Here is a 23,251-nt window from a genome sequence, read left to right on the forward strand (position 1 = left end):
AGCGTTGATTGTACTTGTCCCTCCTCCTCCAGGAATTTGTGCATGTGTCCCAGAGGGTGTTGGTAGATGGGGAGCTGCAGGAGCTTTTGGTGAGGAATAGGAAGTGCTATGTTGAGGAGCACCACAGCCTGGACCATGAGAGGGAGGCCTACCAGAGGCTGGTGGACACACTGCACTGAGGCTGAGGCAGCCCTACTGTATCTCAGGAATAACACCAACGCTGACCTAGACCTTCTCTCCATCTGGGGCTTAACACATCGCTGTGTGCTCATATATGAACTCTGCTGCTCCCTAACTACGCAGAGTTACAGCTGGGTTACACTTAAATCAGAAAGGCCAAAAGAGAGGCATTGCTTTAATGATCAGGTACACAACATGGCCAAAAGTAGGAGGACACCCCTTCAAATTAGTACATTTGGTTAATTCAGCCACACCCATTGCTGACAGGTGTATACAATTGAACACACAGCCATGGAATCTCCATAGACAAAACATTGGCAGTAAAATGGCCCGTACTGAAGAGCTCAGTGACTTTCAATGTGGCACTTTCATAGAATGCCACCTTTCCAACAAGTCAGTTCGTGAAATTTTTGCCCTGCTAGAGCTGCCCTGGTCAGTGCTGTGAAGTTGAAAGGTCTAGGAGCTACAACAGCTCAGCCGCAAAGTAGTAGGCGACACAAGCTCACAGAACGGGACCGCCAAGTGCTGAAGCACGTAGGGCGCAACACTCACTACTGAATTCCAAACTGTCTCTGGAAGCAACGTCAGCACAAGAACTGTTTGTCAGGAGCTTCATGAAATGGGTTTCCATGTCCGAGCAGCCGCACAGAAGCCTAAGATCACCATGTGCAATGCCATACGTCCAACGGGGCGGTGTAAACCTTGCCACCATTGGACTCTGGAGCATTGGAAACGCATTCTCTGGAGTGATGAATCACACTTCACCATCTGGCAGTCTGAACGATAAATCTGGGTTTGGCGGATGCCAGGAGAACGCTACCTGCCCGAATGCATAGTGCCAACTATAAAGTTTGGTTGATTAGGAATAAGGGTCTAGGGCAGTTTTCCGTGGTTCAGGCTAGGCCCGTTAGTTCCAGTGAAGAGAAATATTAACACTACAGCATACTATGGCATTCTAGACGATTCTGGGCTTCCAACTTTGTGGTAACAGTTTGGGGAAGGCCTTTTCCTGTTTCAGCATGACAATGGCCCCGTGCACAAAGCAAGGTCCATACAAAAATGGTTTGTCGAGATCGGTGTGGAAGAACTTGACTGGCCTGCACAGAGCCCTGACCTCAAACCCCATCGAACAACTTTGGGATGAATTGGAACGCAGAGTGCGAGCCTAATCGCCCAACATCATTGCTCGACTACACTAATGCTCTTGCGGCTGAATGGAAGCAAGTCCCTGCAGCAATGTTCCAACATCTAGTGGAAAGCCTTCCCAGATGAGTGGAGGTCATAGCAGGAAAGGGGGTACCAACTCCATATTAATGACCATGATTTTGGAATGAGATGTTCGACGAGCAGGTGTCCACATCACTTTTACAGGTATTTTCTAGCTCTAGTTGTATGTGGACCAATCTACACTGCACAATCAAACTTGATTAGTCAAATGTACTTTAGGTACTGGAGGTGGATGCTAACTTTTATTCAAAGCACAACAGTAGTCTTATTGAATTACTGGGTGAAAGAAATATGTTCTGTGCTGCTACTCTATCATCTTGCTTGATATATTCCAAGTAGACTACAGAAAAACAATTTTTAACTTATTTATTGACATGTTGTAATGAAAGTTAATCTATGAAAAATATGTATATTCTGCTTCTTACTGATGTATCATGTTCAATAAAATATGGTTAAATGATGCATTGCTTTTGTTTAGGTGTCTATCCTTAAAAATGAATCATCGAACAAATTGAGGTCATAATCAGTCAACGTCTCTATGAAAGTGCTCAAGATTTAGGTAACCAATGGTCCTACAATGTATAACTCCGACACTACAGTACCTCAGTGTCCACCTACAGTAGCATACATTTTTCTAAGTGCAGAGGTTTGTGTCGTGCCAGATTACTCACATTCAAAGTCCCTACTATGGAAACTCAATCTAGTTCCAAAGGGTAACTGGGCACTAAAGGTTGATCTAATTTGTTGTCTGAAATTATTATCTTCCTGCAAGTCAGAGAAAGGAAAGTTCTCTCATTCTTATGTTTGTAAAATGTATACATTCACAGAGGACAACACAGAGGTGGCAACATTCATTTTACCCTCAAAAGCTTGTGTCCCCAATGAACATACAGAGGAAGTATTGTGTGCATTTAAAGGATCAATCAAATGTTGTCCTTCCGTAGGTGTCGTGACAGTTCCCCCCCCCCCGACGTGCGGCTCACGCAGCGTGCCAACGCCGGCCTCGAGGACGCCCCGGAGGGCGAGGCGCAGGGTGATCTAGATGGAGGCTGTGGAACTCCCGGATTAGCGTTGGGTCCAATATGTCCCCCACCGGTACCCAGCACCTCTCCTCCGGGCCGTACCCCTCCCAGTCCACGAGGTACTGCAGACCCCTCACCCGGCGCCTGCAGTCCAAGATGGACCGGACTGTATACGCCGGGGGTCCCTCGATGTCCAGGGGGGGCGGAGGGACCTCCAGCACCTCATCGTCCTGCAGCGGACCAGCTACCACCGGCCTGAGGAAAGACACATGAAACGAGGGGTTAATACGATAATAAGAAGGAAGTTGTAACCTGTAACACACCTCGTTTATTCTCCTCAGGACTTTAAATGGCCCTACAAACCGCGGACCCAGTTTCTGGCAGGGCAGGCAGAGGGGCAGGTTCCGGGTTGAGAGCCAGACTCTCTCCCCTGGGGCAAACACTGGGGCCTCACTGCGGCGACGGTCCGCGCTCTTTTTTTGTTGTCCCCTGGCCCGTTACAGTGACTCCTGGACGGCGTTCCAGGTCTCCCTCGAGCGCAGGACCCAGTCCTCCACCGCAGGGGCCTCCGTCTGGCTCTGATGCCAGGGCGCCAGGACCGGCTGATAACCCAACACACATTGGAAAGGTGACAGGTTGGTCGAGGAGTGGCGAAGAGAGTTCTGAGCTAACTCGGCCCACGACACGAACCTCGCCCACTCCCCTGGCCGGTCCCGGCAGTAGGACCGCAGAAACCTGCCCACATCCTGGTTTATCCTCTCTACCTGCCCATTACTTTCGGGGTGGAACCCTGAGGTCAAACTGACTGAGACCCCCAGTCGCTCCATAAATGCACGCCACACCCGGGATGTGAACTGGGGACCTCGATCCGAAACGATGTCCTCAGGCACCCCATAGTGCCGGAAGATGTGGGTGAATAGAGCTTCTGCTGTCTGCAGGGCTGTAGGAAGACCGGGTAACGGGAGAAGATGGCAGGACTTAGAGAAACGGTCCACAACGACCAGGATCGCGGTGTTACCCTGGGACGGCAGGAGATCGGTGAGGAAATCCACCGCCAGGTGGGACCATGGTCGCTGTGGAACCGGGAGGGGCTGTAATTTCCCTCTAGGCAAGTGCCTAGGAGCCTTACTCTGGGCGCACACCAAACAAGAGGAGACATAGCGCCTCACGTCCTTCCCCAAGGTCGGCCACCAGTATTTCCCACTAAGACCACGCACCGTACGCTCAATCCCCGGGTGACCTGAGGAGGGTAGCGTGTGCGCCCACCGAACCTTCGGTGGGGGCGAAGCTTCGGTGGCGTGCCTGAGTGTTGTGATAGCACAGCTCCTACCCCAGCCTCGGACGCGTCCACCTCTACTATGAATGGCAAAGAGGGATCCGGATGCGCCAGCACCGGAGCATCGGTGAACAGAGCCTTCAGACGGCTAAAGGCCCTGTCTGCCTCCGCCGACCACCGCAGCCGCACCGGTCCCCCCTTCATCAGTGAGGGGGAGCCGCCACCTGCCCAAAGCCCCGGATAAACCTCCGATAGTAATTGGCAAACCCCAAGAACCGCTGCACCTCCTTCACCGTGGTGGGTCACATTCCATCACCACCCCGGATGTGGAAATGCGATATCCCAGGAAAGAGACGGCTGGCTTGAAGAACTCACATTTCTCAGCCTTGATGTATAGGTCATGCTCCACCAGTCGCCCAAGCACTTTACACACCAGAGACATGCTCGGCGCATGTAGCGGAGTAGATCAGAATATCATCGATGTACACCACCACACCCTGACCGAGCAGGTCCCGGAGAATCTCGTCCACAAAGGATTGGAAGACGGCGGGAGCATTCTTTAACCTGTTGAGGACAGACGTTCCGCTAGCGGAACCCCGTTCCGCCAGCAGAACCCCTAGCCAACAGCCAATGGCATCGCACGGCGCGAAATACAAAACCAACTAAAATACCACAATTCAATTTTCTCAAACAATCAACTGTTTTACACCATTTTAAAGATAAGACTCTCGTTAATCTAACCACATTGTCCGATTTCAAAAAGGCTTTACAGAGAAAACAAAACATTAGATTATGTCAGGAGAGTATACAGACAAAAATAATCACACAGCCATTTTCAAAGCATGCCTATATGTCACAAAAACCCAAACCACAGCTAAATGCAGCACTAACCTTTGATGATCTTCATCAGATGACACTCCTAGGACATTATGTTATACAATACATGCATGTTTTGTTCAATCAAGTTCATATTTATATCAAAAACCAGCTTTTTACATTAGCATGTGATGTTCAGAACTAGCATTCCCACCCAAAACTTCCAGTGAATTTACTACATTTTACAATTTCGTCATTTAGCAGACGCTCTTATCCAGAGCGACTTACAGTAGTGAATGCATACATTTCATTTTTTTCTTCTTTGCTTGCCCCCGTGGGAATCGAACCCACAACCCTGGCGTTGCAAACACCATGCTCTACCAACTGAGCTACAGGGAAGGCTACTCAATTACTACATTACTCATGATAAACGTTGATCAAATACATAACAATCATTTTAAGAATTATAGATACAGAACTCCTTTATGCAATCGCGGTGTCAGATTTTAAAATAGCTTTTTGGCGAAAGCACATTTTGCAATATTCTGAGTACATAGCTCGGCCATCAAGGCTAGCTATTCAGACCCGCCAACGTCGGGCAGCCTAAACTCAGAATTACTATTAGAAAAATTGGATTACCTTTGCTGTTCTTTGTCAGAATGCACTCCCAGGACTTCTACTTCAGCAACAAATGTTGTTTTGGTTCCAAATCATTCATAGTTATATCCAAATACCTCCGTTTTGTTTGTGCGTTCAGGTCACTATCCGTAGGTGTCGTGACAAATGTCCTTTGCAGAACATCCCAGACAGGGCTTTGGCCTGCCATAGACTGTCTCTGTCTAACAATTTCAACAACTATACTGAACAAAAACATAAAAATGAACATGCAACAATTTCAAAGATTTTACAAAGAGTTACAGTTCATAAGGAAATCAGTCAATTGAAATAAATACATTTGGCACTAATCTCTAATCTCTGGATTTCACATGACTGGGAATACAGAAATGCATCTTTTGGTCACAGACACAAAAACAAAATGGGTCTCACAATGGGTCTCAGGATCTCGTCACGGTATCGCTGCATTCAAATTGCCATTGATAAAATGCAATTGTGTTTGTTGTCCTTAGCTTATGCCTGCCCATACCATAAACCCACCGCCACCATCGGGCACTCTGTTCACAACGTTGACATCAGTAAACCGTTCACTCACACAACACCATTCACATGAGGCCGGTTGGACATACTGCCAAATTCTCTAAAACAACGTTGACGGCAGCTTATGGTCGAGAAATGAACATTAAATTCTCTGGCAAACGCTCAGATGGACATTCCTGCAGTCAGCATGCCAATTGCACACTCCCTCAACTTGGGAATGTGACTTAGGTGTGCATAATGATGGGGAGCAGGTGGGCGTAATGATGGGGAGTAGGTGTGCGTAATGATGGGGAGCAGGTGTGCGTAATGATGGGGAGCAGGTGTGCATAATGATGGGGAGCAGGTGTGCATAATGATGGTTGTCAGGACTGGTGGTTAGTAGACCGGCGACGTCGAGTGCTTGAGAGGGGGAGCGGGAGTAGGCGTAATGGCATTGTGGCATTGTTTTGTGTGACAAAGCTACACATTTTAGAGTGTCCTTTTATTGTCCCAGCACAAGGTGCACCTGTGTAATGATTATGCTGTTCAATCAGCTTCTTGATATGCCACACCTATCAGGTGGATGGATTATCTTGGCAAAGAATAAACGCTCACTAACATGGATGTAAATACATTTGTGCACAAAATCTTTAATTTCAGCTCATGAAACATGGTACCAACACTTTACATGTTACGTTTATATTTATGTGCAGTGAATATAAACTCCCTATAGATTTGATTTTTTAAAAACGCATCAATATTTACAGTAGCTGTCACGCCCTGGCCATAGAGAGGTTTTTATTCTCTATTTTGGTTAGGCCAGGGTGTGACTAGGGTGGGCATTCTATGTCCTTTTTTCTATGTTTTGGCATTTCTTTGTTTTGGCCGAGTATGGTTCTCAATCAGGGACAGCTGTCTATCGTTGTCTCTGATTGGGAGCCATACTTTGGCAGCCTTTTCCCACAGGGTTTTTGTGGGTAGTTAATTTCTGTTTAGTTCTAGTTATCCTGACAGAACTGTTGGCAGTCGTTTTGTTTATTTGTAAAGTGTTCATTTTTCCATTAAATTACAAAGATGAACAAATTCCACGCTGCACCTTGGTCTCTTCACAACGACGCCTGTTACAGTAGCCTAATTCATACTGTGACATGGTGCATGGGGTGAAACTGTCTCTAAAATGTGAAGCTTAAAAATAATAGAATTAGTCAGGAATAAATTCGGTCTAGAAATGGTCATTCACAGAGGCCCGATCCCGACCCGATTTAGAACATAATTCCCTTTTATGCACTTTTCTCTCTATGCATATTCTGACCTTGAACTTAAGCATGAGAATTGTGTGCTATTCGTTAGGTCCCAGATTCCGGACCGAGTTATGTGGGCGTCAATGGAATTTAATTCCCTTTTTATACACAATTCCCTTTTTATGTGCTTTTCTCTATGCTATTCTGACCAAGAACTTAAGCATGAGAATAGCATGCTATTCACCCACTATTCGTTTGAGGTGGAAATCAAATAAATGAAGGTCAGGTGGAGGTGTCTACAGATACACCATATTCTGACTTTGACTTAATTCCCTAAAAATGAGCGAGGAAACTATGAATAAGGTCAAGCGAACCTACCGGTTCCAAGTGGAAAAAGCATTTACTTTATTTTTTCTGATAGAAATAACAGCATTCTCCATGCACTGTAATGTATAAATGGATAAGGACTATTGATAAGAGCTAGGTAAATGAGTAATCCATTTGGAGAAGGGGATTGTAAATACACAGCATTTGTTTTAGATGATTTTTCCTTATGGTCCCTGGAGACAAATGTGAAACCAGCCATATGGAAGCAAACTGAAAATCATACCAACATGACATGTATTGCAGCCCCTTTTCCACTGTGAAGTAGGCTATAAATGGCTGCACCTTTCTTCAGAATTTTATTGTGTGCCCTCATAATTTGCATGGATGAAATGTGGACACCCAAGCTATAGTCTTCTGTAGGACTAAACCTTGATGTATGTGCTTTAGAATGTTTTAATTATGGCCTATGCCGCGGCTTTTCTCAGTTTAATTTTACAAGGTGTATAATGTTAAATATTAGCCACTATTGAGAGGCACCCTCAGTAATACACATACATTTATAACTGTAACTTTAGTTTTCAATTTGTAGCTTAAATTTTGCGTCATTCCATTCCGTTTACCTTTCTTTCTTCTGTCACATCCGTGCTAGCATTAGTGGATCATATTAAGCTAATGTTGTGCAATAATTTGGGACATATAGCCTATTTGAATCATTATGGAATTCAGACCACACCTAGCAGGTTAAACCTGAAGGCTGGTGCATGGTTCACAACATCTTACAGTTTCATGATTAGTGAGAATTAGGGTAGATTTATAGGACTATTCAACACTTTTTTCCCACCTTCCAATATTTCATGAATTGAACTTGAAATTGACATCTTTCAGGATGAATCAAACCACTGTATTTTTGATTAATCAATATATTTAGTGCGTAAAGTCTCTCCAAACCATTTTTTTGTATGATTTATACTTTACTAACCCTACAATTTGCCTAAATAATCTGATCTCAGCAACAAGAACAAAAAATGTCCCTTTTCAGGACCCTGTCTTTCAAAGATAATTTGTAAAAATCCAAATATCACTGCTTAAACACTGCTTGTTCAATGAACCATTTCCCCATCTGAGAAATAAAGTCAACGATTTTGACTGTCTGTGATGTGGTGTGTAGCAGTGCAAGGTGAAGGATTTTACCATCTTCCTTCATACAACAATAAATGTTTGTGAAAATCTAGAGGAGAACTCAGACTGAAAACAGGTGTGTTGCTCGTTAACAGAAACGTGCTGAGGGAAGCAGAAATGAAACAATAGGGGAACCTTATCAACCCAATCACTTGTTAAATTCAGATGGGGTTCTAGTCAATTCAATGGTGAAGTCAAGGCAAGACAGCTGTGGGAAAAGGATAGAAGTTTGTGTAACTGGTCGGTGACTTCATGTTTGAGCAGCTAATTAGGTCAGCACAACGTCTCCAGGAAGTTGTTAGGAGAGTAAGCTCCTACAGGCCTAGTTATGGTAAGGGAGAGCAAAGTTTGATTTATAATAAAGTAAAATAATGTTCTGCTCTCTTGTTCCCATTAGGATTCACTCATTCATTTATAACTTTTTGCACAAGATACAGCCACTCACCCACAAGTGGGTCACTTCAAGTGACCTAGTATCAAGAGCAGGAGCATGCAATATTATCCCCCCCAAAAACAGGACAGTGCTCACCATCTCTGTAAATCAAATGGGGTTGTAACAGGTTAGCAGCTCTGCCAATCACCACAGTAGGAGCTGTGCCCTTACATAGGGGGTGGGGTGATGATGTGGGCTCGTGACACAAGAGTGTGATGTCGGCTGACACAGCAGTCCCAATGCTTAGCAAGCTGAGGTGAAAGGTCAGAAGCCCTGGTTTATAGCAACCTGCTGTAGGCATCTGTAACGATCTGGTTGTAGCTGGTGCAGAGGAGTCATGCGCAGGACAGCAGAGATGAGTAATAAAAGTAACTTTACTCAATAATATACATTCCATGTAGTAAATAACAAGCCCACAGAAAAGGATCGAAATACATAAAATAAACACGCACAAAAACCATGGGGAAACAGAGGGTTAAATAATGAACATGTAATTGGGGAATTGAAATCAGGTGTGTAAAACAAAGACAAAACAAATGGAAAATGAAAAGTGGATCGGTGATGGCTAGAAGGCCGGTGACGTCGACCGCCGAACGACGCCCGAACAAGGAGAGGGACCGACTTTGGCGGAAGTCGTGACAGTACCGGATGGAGGCAGTGGAAATCCCGCAGCAACAAACAAGGAGAGGGACCGACTTTGGCATCTCTCCTCCGGACCGTACCCCTCCCACTCCACGAGGTACTGAAGGTCCCTCGCCCGACGCCTCGAGTCAAGTATGGCTTGAACAGCATATGCCGGAGCCCCCTCGATGTCCAGAGGGGGCGGAGGAAACTCCCGCACCTCAGACTCCTGGAGTGGACCAGCCACCACCGGCCTGAGGAGAGACACATGGAACGAGGGGTTAATATGGTAATCTGGGGGAAGCTGTAACCTGTAGCAAACCTCTTTCAGTCTCCTCAGGACTTTGAATGGCCCCACAAACCACGGGCCCAGCTTCCGGCAGGGCAGGCGGAGGGGCAGGTTTCGGGTCGAGAGCCAGACCAGATCCCCCGGTGCGAACACCGGGGCCTCACTGCGGTGGGGATCAGCGCTCGCCCTCTGACGTCTCACGGCCCGTTGCAGGTGCACATGAGCGGCGTCCCAGGTCTCCTCCGAGCGCTTAAACCATTCGTCCACCGCAGAAGCCTCGATCTGGCTCTGATGCCAAGGTGCCAGAACTGGCTGATACCCCAGTACGCACTGGAAAGGAGAGAGGTTAGTGGAGGAGCGGCGGAGCAAGTTCTGGGCCATCTCTGCCCAGGGGATGAACGCCGCCAACTCCCCCGGCCGGTCCTGGCAATAAGACCGCAGAAACCTACCCACATCCTGGTTTATTCTCTCCACCTGCCCGTTACTCTCAGGGTGAAAGCCCGAGAGACTGGGCAAAGGACGGAGACGGCAGAGCTTAGAGAACCGATCCACAACGACCAGGATCGTGGTGTTCCCCTGTAAGGGAGGAAGATCCGTGAGGAAATCCACCGATAGGTGAAACCACGGCCATTGTGGAACGGGTAAGGGCTGTAACTTCCCTCTGGGCAAGTGCCTAGAGGCCTTGCACCGGGCGCACACCAAGCAGGAGGAAACATAAACCTTCACGTCCTTGGCCAAGGTGGACCACCAGTACTTCTCACTAAGACAACGCACCGTCCGACCGATGTCAGGATGACCAGAGGAGGGTGACGTGTGGACCCAATAGATCAAACGGTTGCGGACAGCAGACGGAATGTACAGACGCCCAGCTGGACACTGGGGAGGAGAGGGCTCTGTACGTAACGCCCGCTCGTTGTCCGTGTCCAGCTCCCACACCACCGGTGCCACCAGGCAAGATGCCGGAAGTATGGGAGTGTGATCCATGGACCGCTCCTCTGTGTCATACATCCGGGACAGTGCGTCTGCCTTAGCGTTTTGGGAACCTGGTCTGTAGGATAGGGTGAAAACAAAACGGGTAAAGAACATGGCCCACCTTGCCTGGCGAGGGTTCAGTCTCCTCGCCGCCCGGATGTACTCCAGATTGCGGTGGTCAGTCCAGATGAGAAAAGGGTGTTTAGCCCCCTCAAGCCAATGTCTCCACGCCTTCAGAGCCTTGACAACGGCTAACAGCTCCCGGTCCCCCACATCATAGTTTATTTGGTGGAGTACCTGAGCGCTGAGAGAGCACGGCTCCTATCCCAGCCTCGGACGCGTCCACCTCCACTATGAACGCCAAAGAGGGATCCGGAAGAGCCAGCACGGGAGCCGAGGTAAACAGAGCCTTCAGGTGACTAAAAGCCCTGTCCGCCTCAGCCGACCACTGCAGTCGCACCAGTCCACCCTTCAGCATTGAGGTAATGGGAGCCGCTACCTGACCAAAACCCCGTTTAAACCTCCAATAGTAGTTGGCAAACCCTAGAAACCGCTGCACTTCCTTTACCGTGGTGGGAGTCGGCAAATTATGCACGGCTTAAATGCGGTCACTCTCCATCTCCATCCCTGATGTGGAAATGCGGTACCCTAGGAAGGAGACGGACTGTTGGAAGAACAGACATTTCTCAGCCTTGATGTACAGGTCATGCTCCAACAGTCGACCAAGCACCTTGCGCACCAGGGACACATGCTCAGCGCGAGTATATCAGAATGTCGTCGATATACACCACTACACCCTGCCCATGCAGGTCCCGGAAAATCTTGTCTACAAATGCCTGGAAGACTGATGGAGCATTCATCAACCCATACGGCATGACGAGGTATTCATAGTGCCCTGAGGTGGTACTAAATGCTGTCTTCCACTCATCCCCGCACCAGGTTGTAAGCTCTCCTGAGATGCAATTTTGTGAAGAAGCGCGCCCCGTACATTGACTCTATCGCACTGGCTATGAGAGGCAGCGGGTAGCTGTACCTCACAGTGATTTGGTTGATACCTCGATAGGCAATGCACGGGTGCAGACCTCCATCCTTCTTCTTCACAAAAAAGAAACTCGAAGAGGCAGGTGAAGTGGAGGGCCGAATGTACCCCTGCCCCAGGGATTCGGAGACGTATGTTGCCATAGCCGCCGTTTCCTCCTGTGACAGGGGATACACGTGACTCCTGGGAAGTGCTGCGTCTACCAGGAGATTTATCGCACAATCCCCCCGTTGATGAGGTGGTAATTGAGTCGCCTTCTTCTTACAGAAGGCGAGAGCCAAATCGGCATATTCAGATGGGATGTGCACGGTGGAGACCTGGTCTGGACTTTCCACCATAGTAGCACCGACGGCAACCCCTAAACACCTCCCCAAGCACTCCCGTGACCACCCCTTTAAAGCCCTCTGTTGCCACAAAATAGAGGGGTAATGACAGGCCAACCAGGGTATGCCCAGCACCACGGGAAATGCAGGAGAATCAATAAGGAAAAAACGAATTCTCTCCTTCTGACCCTCCTGCGTAACCATGTCTAGTGGAGCGGTGGCCACCCTATTTAGCCCTGACCCTAGTGGTCGACTATCTAGGGCGTGCACAGGGAAGGGCATATCCACAGGAACAAGGGGGATCGCTAAACTATGAGCAAATGAACGGTCAATAAAATTCCCAGCTGCACCTGAATCTACGAGCGCCTTATGCTGGGAATGCGGGGAAAAAATCTGGAAATTTAATGTGGGACAAATATTAGAAACATTAGACTCGCCCTCGTCAGCGTCTGCAAACAACTGTACAGCAACGAGTCAGTATTTTTGAGTGGTACTCCAGACATACACATAGAAACAAACCCAGTCTACACAGACACAAACAACATATGTGTAATGTTATAATGTTACATAACTTATTTCAAAGTGTCAGACAGAGTCACATACACAACCTTCCCCATAGTTCTTCAGGAGCCGACAGACACCATATGTCCAGCGTCTTACCTTAGCCCCAGGCCCAGGCCTACTCAGGTGACACCAGGCTGTGACCCCAGCCCCCTTGTCCCCCTGTCCCTGGGCGCCTGGGCGTGATTTGTGGGGCCTGGGGTCTGGTGCATTGGTCGACAAATCAGGAGGGCCAATCTGTTTGTGGCTGACAGCTTTACACTTCAAACAGGTCCCTGGTCACAGATTACACCCTCCATGACTTATGTCTCCCCCCAACCACTCCTCACCAGACTAGAGCTGACAGGTGTCCATTATAAATGTCCACAAGTTCCCTGTTATTGATCCCACTGAACTTTGTGTGAGTGAGATGCACAACGGACAAATTGCACCCTCTGCTCACTTGCTGTTTAGGGTATAACGGACGTTTAAAAAATCCAGCTGTGTACATAGAACCAGTTATTGTTTTATACTGAGGTCATTTAAGGCGATCTGAGCCAACAACCTGGTCTCAGAGCATTTTGTATTATTCTGTACATTATTCTGTACAGTATTATTCTGTACACCATTTTTACTCAGCAAAAAAGAAACGGACCTTTTTCAGGACCCTGTCTTTCAAAGATAATTCAGAAAAATCCAAATAACTTCACAGATCTTCTTTGTAAAGGGTTTAAACACTGTTTTCCATGCTTGTTCAATGAACCATAAACAATTAATGAACATGCACCTGTGGAACGGTCATTAAGACACTAACAGCTTACAGACAGTAGGCAATTAAGGTCACAGTTCTGAAAACTTAGGACACTAAAGAGGCCTTTCTACTGACTCTGAAAAACACCAAAAGAAAGATGCCTAGGGTCCCTGCTCATCTGTGTGAACGTGCCTTAGGCATGTTTCAACGAGGCATGAGGACTGCAGATGTGGCCAGGGCAATAAATTGCAATGTCCGTACTGTGAGACGCCTAAAACAGTGCTACAGGGAGGCAGACCATGGGTAACAATACCTGCACAGGATCGGTACATCCGAACATCACACCTGGGTGGCAGGTATACATGGTGGCCGCCGAGTTATTGTTGGAGCACACACACCAGGAGCACACAATCCCTCCATCAGTGCTCAGACTGTCCGCAATAGGCTGAGAGAGGCTGGACTGAGGGCTTGTAGGTCTGTTGTAAGGCAGGTCCTCACCAGACATCACCGGCAACAACGTCGCCTGTTGGCACAAACCCACCATCGCTGGACCAGACAGGACTGGCAAAAAGTGCTCTTCACTGACGAGTCGCGGTTTTGTTCCACCAGGGGTGATGGTCGGATTCTCGTTTATCGTCGAAGGAATGAGCGTTACACCGAGGCCTGTACTCTGGAGCAGGATCAAATTGGAAGTGGAGGGTCCGTCATGGTCTGGGGCGGTGTGTCACAGCATCACCGGACTGAGCTTGTTGTCATTGCAGGCAATCTCAATGCTGTGCGTTACAGGGAAGACATCCTCCTCCCTCATGTGGTACCCTTCCTGCAGGCTCATCCTGACATGACCCTCCATCATGACAATGCCACCAGCCACACAGCTCGTTCTGTGCGTGATTTCCTGCAAGACAGGAATGTCAGTGTTCTGTCATGGCCAGCGAAGAGCCTGGATCTCAATCCCATTGAGCACGTCTGGGACCTGTCGGAGGGTGAGGGCTAGAGCCATTCCCCCCAGAAATGTCCGGGAACTCTCAGGTGCCTTGGTGGAAGAGTGGGGTAACATCTCATAGCAAGAACTGGCAAATCTGGTGCAGTCCATGAGGAGGAGATGCACTGCAGTACTTAATGCAGCTGATAGCCACACCAGATACTGACTGTTACTTTTTATTTTGACCCCCCCTTTGTTCAGGGACACATTACTCCATTTCTGTTAGTCACGTCTGTGGAACTTGTTCAGTTTATGTCTCACTTGTTGAATCTTATGTTCATACAAATATTTACACATGTTAAGTTTGCTGAAAATAAACGCAGTTGACAGTGAGAGGACGTTTCTTTTTTTGCTGAGTTTACAACATCAGAGGTTTTTTAAATCTACCAGTTGGTGCTAAATCGGAGATGAAGATGCATAGATAGCATTCTTTCATTGATCATATATTCTTAACACATTCTCTATATGTATTCTATTGAGGCTGTCGACAAAATCCTTATTAATGATACACCGTTTTAAAATTAAAGGGATGGCTTAAGATAAATGTACTGAAAACCCTATTAAATGAAAATTGAGCCAGAAAATCTATTAGCCAGAAAATCTGTTGGCCAGCAAGCGGGAGGGTTTTCAGCAGTAGGTAGCCATACCTGCAGAGTGTGAATACCAAATACTGAGAAGTGTGTAGGGAAGGCGTGCGTAGGAAAGGCGTAAATTCCTAAATCGGAATTAGCCCCAGACTGCAAAATAAATCAAGAGTTCTAGGACTAACAGATTAGTCGAGTGCAGTATCTAGTCTACAATCATCGGATAGATCACATGATCAATACCATAGAACTAAATATATAATAGTGGAACTCTATGGAATACACACATCATTGAGATATAGCTTTAATGAAAAATCATATCAGACACAATCAAAAAACAAATTAAACATGAATGTACACAATATGAAGACATAAACAGTGAATATAGAAAAATACCACTTGCCTATGTTTAGTACCTTTAGGAGTGGCTCATATAATCACTCTGGATAAATTGTTTGTAAAGCGTGTCCATTTATGTGTGAGGGGGATACCACCATGTGAGTGTAAAAGGTAAGAGAATAAAAATGTTCACATGCAACAAAGACTCTCTTTAGCCCCGTTTATACTTGGTTCTAACATGCATTCTTTGTCCTGATCTAGTCCACATTCTGATTGTGCCCACAGACAGGTGTAGACAATTACAATATGCATAGTAATCTGATCTTCCTAACCACCTCTGGAGGTAGTCAGTGACCCACTGTTACCTTAGAAGTGTGGACGGATCCCGCTTTCTAAAATTATTGACTTATGGCATCAATATGGGTCTTAAAATAAATAAATATCATTTCGAAAGGACAGCTGTCAAACTATTTGCATTCAGAGAGGGACCAGGAAATCTCGTCACGATGCGAACAGATATGACACACCTTTCAATACCATGTGTAGACATACAATCAGAATGTGGACAAATCAGGAAAAAAGACACATGTTAGCGCCAGGTATAAAAGAGGCTTTTGTGTCTATAAGCTTTGTAAAAATAATTATTTCAACTAGTCAAACGGTTAAACCTCTCTCCACCACACAAAGTGCCATCAGTCGGTTTATGACAAGCATCCTCACACTTATTCACAGCATTTTGTCCAATATCTAATATAAAAATGTATCTCGCAAACCATTTGAGATATTTACATGTACAGTAAGACGCCTTTACAGATATTGAAACGAAGAAGGATCTTTTCGTAATCACATATAATGAATAGTATAACCAGTAGTAGTGATGCTCCTTATGTTGTCTGCTTTTATCCATCAATAAAGGCATTGAGGTGATCGAAGCCACATACACACCCACAGTTGGAGTGAAACGGTCCCGATACATATTATAAATGGTCCACGGGCTCTGTGATGGGCACTTGGGGTTCAACACAGTTCTCCTCCTTCCCCACCCAGTGGATCCCATGGCCGTTCTCTCTGGGGGGGTGTGGGGAGTGCTGACGGTCCAGAGAGGCAAAGGTGGTGAACTGGACCCTCTTCCTCTTGCTGGTGGGCGAATGGATGGACTCGTTGTGGTTCATGGGCTTGGCCCTGAGGGAGCCCCCACAGCCCAGAGGAGAGGAGGGGCTGGAGGAGACTAGGCAGCTGGGTCGCCTGGGCAGAGAGGCAATCTTATCAGACCCAATGTCTATGACTGTGGTGGCGCTTGGGTTGTCTTGCTGGGGAGGACTGCCAGGCACATTCATCACCAGCTCAGCGTCCGTGCCCAGCCACACCCAGTCGTGCCTGTGCCCCGTGGGCTCCTGGCCATGAGAGGGGGGCTGTTTGTGCCTGAACTTTACCACATAGGATATGCAGTTCACCAGGAAGACCAGGATGGCCAGACAGAAGACCCCCAGCAGGGCGTACATGCCAATCTCCAGGTCTGAGAGAGGCCGGTTGGACAGCATGTCCTCGCTGCCCATGTCCACCCCCATTGGCTCCTGGTCAGGCACCTCCTCCTGAGAGGGGAAGTTATTGTAGTTGACCAGGTTACCAGGTGCCTTCACAGTGCTACTGACTGCAACACTACCTATATCTTTAACTAGCCCACTGTCTGTCCCCTCAGCTGTCCTATAGTCACTAGGGCTGCTATAATCACTGTCATTGATAGGACTGGCAGGGCTGTTGAGGGTTCCAGCATTTAAGAAACTTCCTGTTTCAATGACTCCGCCTACACCGCCTTGGCTATTTCCATCACTGGACACGCCTGGAGCGGAGTCATGCTCGGTGGATTTGGCGGTGGTGGTGACCTTGCGCATGGCACTCTCCTCCCGCTCTGAGGCAGAGCTACTGGGCAGGGTCTGCTGGGGCTTCTGCTGCTTCCTCTCACTGTCCACCTCCTCCCCATCGTTCCCATAGTCACTGCTGCTGTCTCTACTTCTGCCACTGCCAACCCCACCTCTACCTCCACTACTGCTGCTGCTGTTGCTGCTGTCAAAGCGCCGGCTGTTGACCTGGAACTTGACCTTGAGGCTGCCACTGCCCACGGCAAGGGTGCTCTTCCGTTTGGACTTCTGGCAGGCCTCACAGATGGCCATCTCCACCCTGACCAGTACTCCGTGTCCCTCACCCTCTGCCACCACTGCAGGCGGGGAGCCCTGCACCGACACCACGCCCTCATCCAGAGAGGTCACCGTCACACGGTAGTAGGCAGGGTCATAGATGTCCAAGGGGGTCATGGAGTCATCGCTGAATTGGACCCAGGAACTAACCACAGCCTCCTGATGAGAACAAATAGCAAGATTTTTTTTAACTTGAATTGAATATTATTAAACTCTACAGTGCACCGGTGTCTGATCTAATTGACATTCAAGAAGATCGTAAACGGCACCTGTTTGGGGCTCTGCAGTACTTCCTGTGTGGTTGCCGTGGCGAGGATGGCCCTGTTGCTTCCTGGGCTGAGCTGCAGGGACAGAGCCAGGCCAGTGACCAGCTGCACCCCCAGCTCTGTGATGGTCACTTTGTCATCTACCACCGTCACAGTCTTCTCTGCCAGGATGGAGTCAGACATGGGGGAGAACACCTGCTCAGGCACAAAACACAGACAGCATTAGATATCATATCATGTCAATATACAATGTCACATCTCTGGATGAAGGCCCAGTTAAACATTCAGTTAAACAGGCAATCAGCCATGCTTCCAATCAGACCTGATGGTTACCATACCTGGATGGAGGTGCTCCCCACGTCACGTCCTGACAGCACCCTGCCTGCCTGCAGTCTGGCGATGCGAGGGTCCTCCACCTTGAGGAAGTAACGCACCAGCCTGGTAACGTCCACCTGCCAGTCTGAGCCCAGGAAGTAGGCCTGTGGCTCCCGGGGGTCCGACTGCTCGGCTATGAAGTGTGTGATCACACGCACCAGGGCATGCTGGAACTGTAACATGCAGCCTTTGCCCTTCTTATCCTCCTCCTTCTCCTCGCTGTTCCAGCTAAGCCTAGGGAATGAAGAGAAACACTGTATTACGTTACAGCACAGGGCACACCTGTCTCAACACACACGGGCATGCACGCACACAGACTCTTCCCTGTTAATCTCATCACTGTTTGTCATTGTCATTCTCCAACAAAAATCTAATTCAAATCGGATCACATTGAGGTATTGTAATACATTATGTAATGGTATTAAAACACAAACCTGAGCTATTATTTTTTATAAAAATGTAGACTCATTTTAGAGCTAAGGCTGCCTTTCAGGCAACTAGACCTCTATACTGGTCCCTTTATCCACTGTACCTACAGTATGTACGTACACTAGTTTGTACAATGGGTGGAGGTTTTACTGTGTGACAGGAATGGGGTGGCTGTTGTGTAGGTCCTACTGTACCTCTTGGTGGTGATGATGGGCACTCTCCATCCCTTGATCTGGCTGAGCTCTGTGTCAGACACCTCGATCTGGAGGGGCAGCCGTGGGATCCACACGTTCATCTCCAGCTGAGCAGTCAGGTAGCTGTAGGTGAAGTTCACCATCATCCTCACCTTGCCCTTCATCTCCTTCCCATTCACAAACACATAGTCACACCTGTCTGACACCTGTATACAGGAGGAGCAGAAAAAAAGAACAAATCAGAAAAACAGGCCTAACCAAAAACATACATTTCTTGTCATATGATATTCATGGGTAAATACTCAGTGGTGTAAAGTACTTAAGTAAAAATACTTTGAAGTACTACTGAAGTAGTTTGGGGGGTAACTGTACTTTACTTTACTATTCATATTTTTGGCAACTTTTACTTTTACTTCACTACATTCCAAAAGAAAATAATGTACTTTTTACTCCGTACATTTTCCCTGACACCTAAAAGTATTCATTACATTTTGACAGGAAAATTGTCCAATTCACACACTTACCAAAAGAACATCCCTGGTCATCCCTACTGCATCTGATCTGGCAGACTCATTAAACACAAATGCTTCATTTGTAAATTATGTCTGAGTGTTGGAGTGTGCCCCTGACTATCCATCAATAAAATAAAATTAAATTGTGCCGTCTGGTTTTCTTAATATAAGGGATTTGAAATGATTTATACTTTTGATACTTAAGTACATTTTAGCAATTCCATTTACTTTTGATAACCAAAAACTTTTACTCAAGTAGTATTTTACTGGGTGACTTTTACTTGAGTCTTTTTCTATTTTCTATCTTTACTTTTACTCAAGTATGACAATGTAGTACTTTTTCCACCACTGGCTATACTGTATTAGCATATGGTCTTCTAAATAAAACTACTGTATGTACAGTTTTGAAATAATATAGCATTCATTTGTAAATCAAATGGTGTGAAAATGTGACTGCCCTGATCATTACATGACACAGAGATTTTATATGAGATGCTTATCTACACTAATGAAAAGGAGAGATAATGAAACCAGGCTCTAAGTTGTCCTTAAAGTAGACAAATAGTTGCCTAAGCTTTAATGAACTCAACAAATCATTCTGCTGTAACTTGCTCCACTATGGTAATAATATAGTAAAATAATAGTCAAACAGCTGTAATAAACATTCACACTAAACACAAAGCACAGGCCATAATAAGATATAACATTGTAAATGTATGTTAATCCAATAACACACTGTGCTATATTGGACATCAAAACACACTGAAAACCCATTCATTACATTGTAATGTAATGTAACCCTGGCGAGTAGTTTCTGTCAGCCCATTGAGAAATCTCATGTGCTTTTAGAAACCCTCGAAGACATAGTGCAGAGTCGGCTTGGTTCTATCAACATCCCTTGCTTTAATTAATTGGATAATTTACGGAGCATTGAAATACAGTTGTCATTGGCTCCCGTAAGTGCTCAGGGTAGCAGAAAAAAATGTCAGTGACTTTGACAGACGGCTCAAGGAGGAATGCAAATGGCAGAGATTGCTTATCTACCTATTCATGAATTTAGCAATTAGAAGATGGACTGTCAGAGTAATGTCCTGTTGGTTGTGGGGGGTCCTGTGACATCCTGTGACAATAATTAGCTTGCACTCATTAACTAAAATGGTGTTCTGGTTAAATGACTCTACCCTGATTCAACATGGAGAATTGAGTTGGAAAGGGAGTAAAAAGGGGCTGCTCCTACCTCATCTAATCAAGCACTTATGTAACATTAGGGCCCACAATGCAGTTATGCAAAGTTATGAACAACTGTCCGTGCTATTATGCACTGATCTTTTTTCAATGAGATCATCAAGAGTTTTCATCCAGGCGGTAGACGAGGTCAGACAATCATCCTTAATCTGAGAGCATCTGTTCAGCCTGAGGCTCCCAGGTAAGAGTCCTCGTCCTCTCATCTCCAAAATACGCCATATTAGTTAACGCTCATTGAGTCACAAACCCTTCCATATTAACATGGCAACATAATCAAATCATTTCCCCAAAATATTTAATATACACTACATTACCATAAGTATGTGGACACCTGCTCATCGAACATCTCATTCCAAAATCATGGACATTAATATGGAGTTGATACTCCCTTTGCAGCCATAACAGCCTCGACTCTTCTGGGAAGGCTTTCCACTAGATGTTGGAAGATTGAAAGCAAGTCCCTGCAGCATTCAGCCACAAGAGCATTAGTGAGGTTGGGCACTGATGTTGGGAGATTAGGCCTGGCTTACAGTTGGCATTCCAATTCACCCCAAAGGTTTTCGGTGGGGTTGAGGTCAGGGCTCTGTGCAGGCCAGTCAAGTTCTTCCACACTGATCTCGACAAACCATTTCTATACAGACCTCGCGTTGTGCACGGGGGCATTGTTATGCTGAAACAGGAAAGGGCCTTCCCCAAACTGTTGCCACAAAGTTGGAAGCACAGAATCATCTAGAATGTCATTGTATGATGTAGCGTTAAGATTTCTCTTCACTGTAACTAAAGGGCCTAGCCCGAACCATGAAAAACAACCCCAGACCATTATTCCTCCTCCACCAAACTTTACAGTTGGCACTATGCATTCGGGCAGGTAGCATTCTCCTGGCATCTGCCAAACCTAGATTCGTCCATCAGACTGCCAGATGCTGAAGCGTAATTCATCACTCCAGAGAACGCGTTTCCACTCCTCCAGAGTTCAATGGCGGTGAGCTTTACACCACTCCAGCTGACGCTTGGCATTGTGCATGGTGATCTTAGGCTTGTGTGCGGTTGCTTGGCTGCTCGGCTATGGAGACCCATTTCATGAAACTCCCGACGCATAGTCCTTGTGCTGATGTTGCTTCCAGAGGCAGTTTGGAACTCGGTAGTGAGTGTTGCAACAGAGGACAGGCAATTTTGGGGCGCTACGCACCTCAGCACTCAGTCGTCCCATTCTGTGAGCTTGTGTGGCCTACCACTTCACAACTGAGCTGTTGTTGCTCCTGGACGTTTCCACTTCACAATAACAATTACAATTGACCAGGGCAGCTCTAGCAGGGCAGAAATTTGACCAACTGACTTGTTGGAAAGGTGGCATCCTATGGCGGTGCCACGTTGAAAATCACTGAGCTCCTCAGTACCGGCCATTCTACTGACGATGTTTGTCTATGGAGATTGCATGGCTGTGTGCTTGATTTTATACAACTGTCAGCAATGGGTGTGGCTGAAATAGCCAAATTCACTAATATTTTTGTGTATATAGTGTTTATAATAATATATGCCATTTAGCAGACACTTTTATCCGCTTTTATTCACAGTCATGCGTACATACAATTTAAGTACAGTGGTCCCGGGAATCAAACTTTCTATCCTCCCGAGTGTCGCAGCGGTGTAAGGCACTGCATCTCAGCGCTAAGAGGTGTCACTGCAGTCCCTGGTTTGAATCCAGGCTGCATCACATCCAGCCGTGATTGGGAATACCATAGGACGGTGCACACTTGGTCTGGGTTTGGCCGGGGTAAGCTGTCATTGTAAATAAAAATGTGTTCTTAACTGACTTGCCTACATAAATAAAGGTTAATTAAAAAAACGAAATCCTGACGTTGCAAGCGCCATGCTCTACCAAATGAGCTACAGAGGATCATTTTATATCGATGTTGAGTTTTGCAGTGCAGAGCCAAGTCTCCTGCAAGGCTCCAAAGACACAATCTCAACATGGAGCACAGAATATAGCACAGAATACAAACAGTGTTGTACTGTGTCTGAAAGTTATGTTTCATTTGATGTTACTGATAAATGTTTGTGAGTCGAGTGAAAGATGCAAATGAAATTCATCTTGTTGACCTGAAAGAAAGATGTTCTCACTCTGCCTTGATACTGAGTGAAGTGAAGAAAGACAAATGACAGTGTGTGAAGTGATGAAAGACAAGTGGCAACAGGTCAACAAGATGAATTTCATCTTTCTCTCGACTCACAAACATTTATCAGTAACTGTGCTGACAGGGTGGATACCAACTGCATGGATTAGTAATCTTCCAAATAACCATCAAAGGTTGCAGTGAGTATACTGTATTCATGACACAAGATCCTAAAAATGTACAGAGAATAGACTTTTATTAATAACCATTTGTCATTTGATATTTGATGTGCCAGATTAATCTTAATCTCATTGTTTTTCACAAAAGTACCCATTACTCTCTTCACACATAACTGACAAGGCAAATGTTTCCATACTTCTTAAAAGCCTCTTTATCATCACAGATTTGACCTTGTTTTGGCATTTCAGCCCAGAATTGTTTTTATGGAATAAACCTTGCCATTTATCATCTGCAGATCTCATACTTTTTTCACATGCATTATAAGAGGAAAGATATCTGAGTAGAGCCGCTAAACGAAGAAGCTTAGGGCGAATTTTGCGACTCAAACTTACTGATATCTGATCAGCAAACAAACACACACAGCTTGGGGAAACTATAAAGGGTCATAAACATTTTAAATGCATGA

General features: G+C 46.3%; 1 protein-coding gene and 1 non-coding gene across 2 annotated transcripts in view; both read right to left on the bottom strand.

Moving 5' to 3' along the window:
- Nucleotides 1-4,847: 4,847 nt before the first annotated feature.
- On the bottom strand, nt 4,848-4,920 carry trnaa-ugc (transfer RNA alanine (anticodon UGC)). Its single transcript has one exon. It is a non-coding gene; the product is annotated as a tRNA-Ala (tRNA).
- A 10,304-nt stretch (nt 4,921-15,224) lies between these two features.
- The window catches only part of LOC115164602 (transmembrane protein 132D-like), a 53,430-nt gene continuing 45,403 nt past the window's right edge, over nt 15,225-23,251 (bottom strand). The window contains exons 6-9 of the mRNA XM_029717257.1: nt 18,735-18,940; nt 18,075-18,345; nt 17,740-17,931; nt 15,225-17,629 (exon numbers count right to left, since the gene is read on the bottom strand). Of these exons, the coding sequence (XP_029573117.1) occupies nt 16,253-17,629; nt 17,740-17,931; nt 18,075-18,345; nt 18,735-18,940 (2,046 nt within the window). The 3' untranslated portion in view covers nt 15,225-16,252. The remainder of the gene's footprint in view (nt 17,630-17,739; nt 17,932-18,074; nt 18,346-18,734; nt 18,941-23,251) is intronic.

This window comes from Salmo trutta, chromosome 27, assembly GCF_901001165.1.
Source record: "Salmo trutta chromosome 27, fSalTru1.1, whole genome shotgun sequence".
In the NCBI taxonomy this organism is placed as follows: domain Eukaryota; kingdom Metazoa; phylum Chordata; class Actinopteri; order Salmoniformes; family Salmonidae; genus Salmo; species Salmo trutta.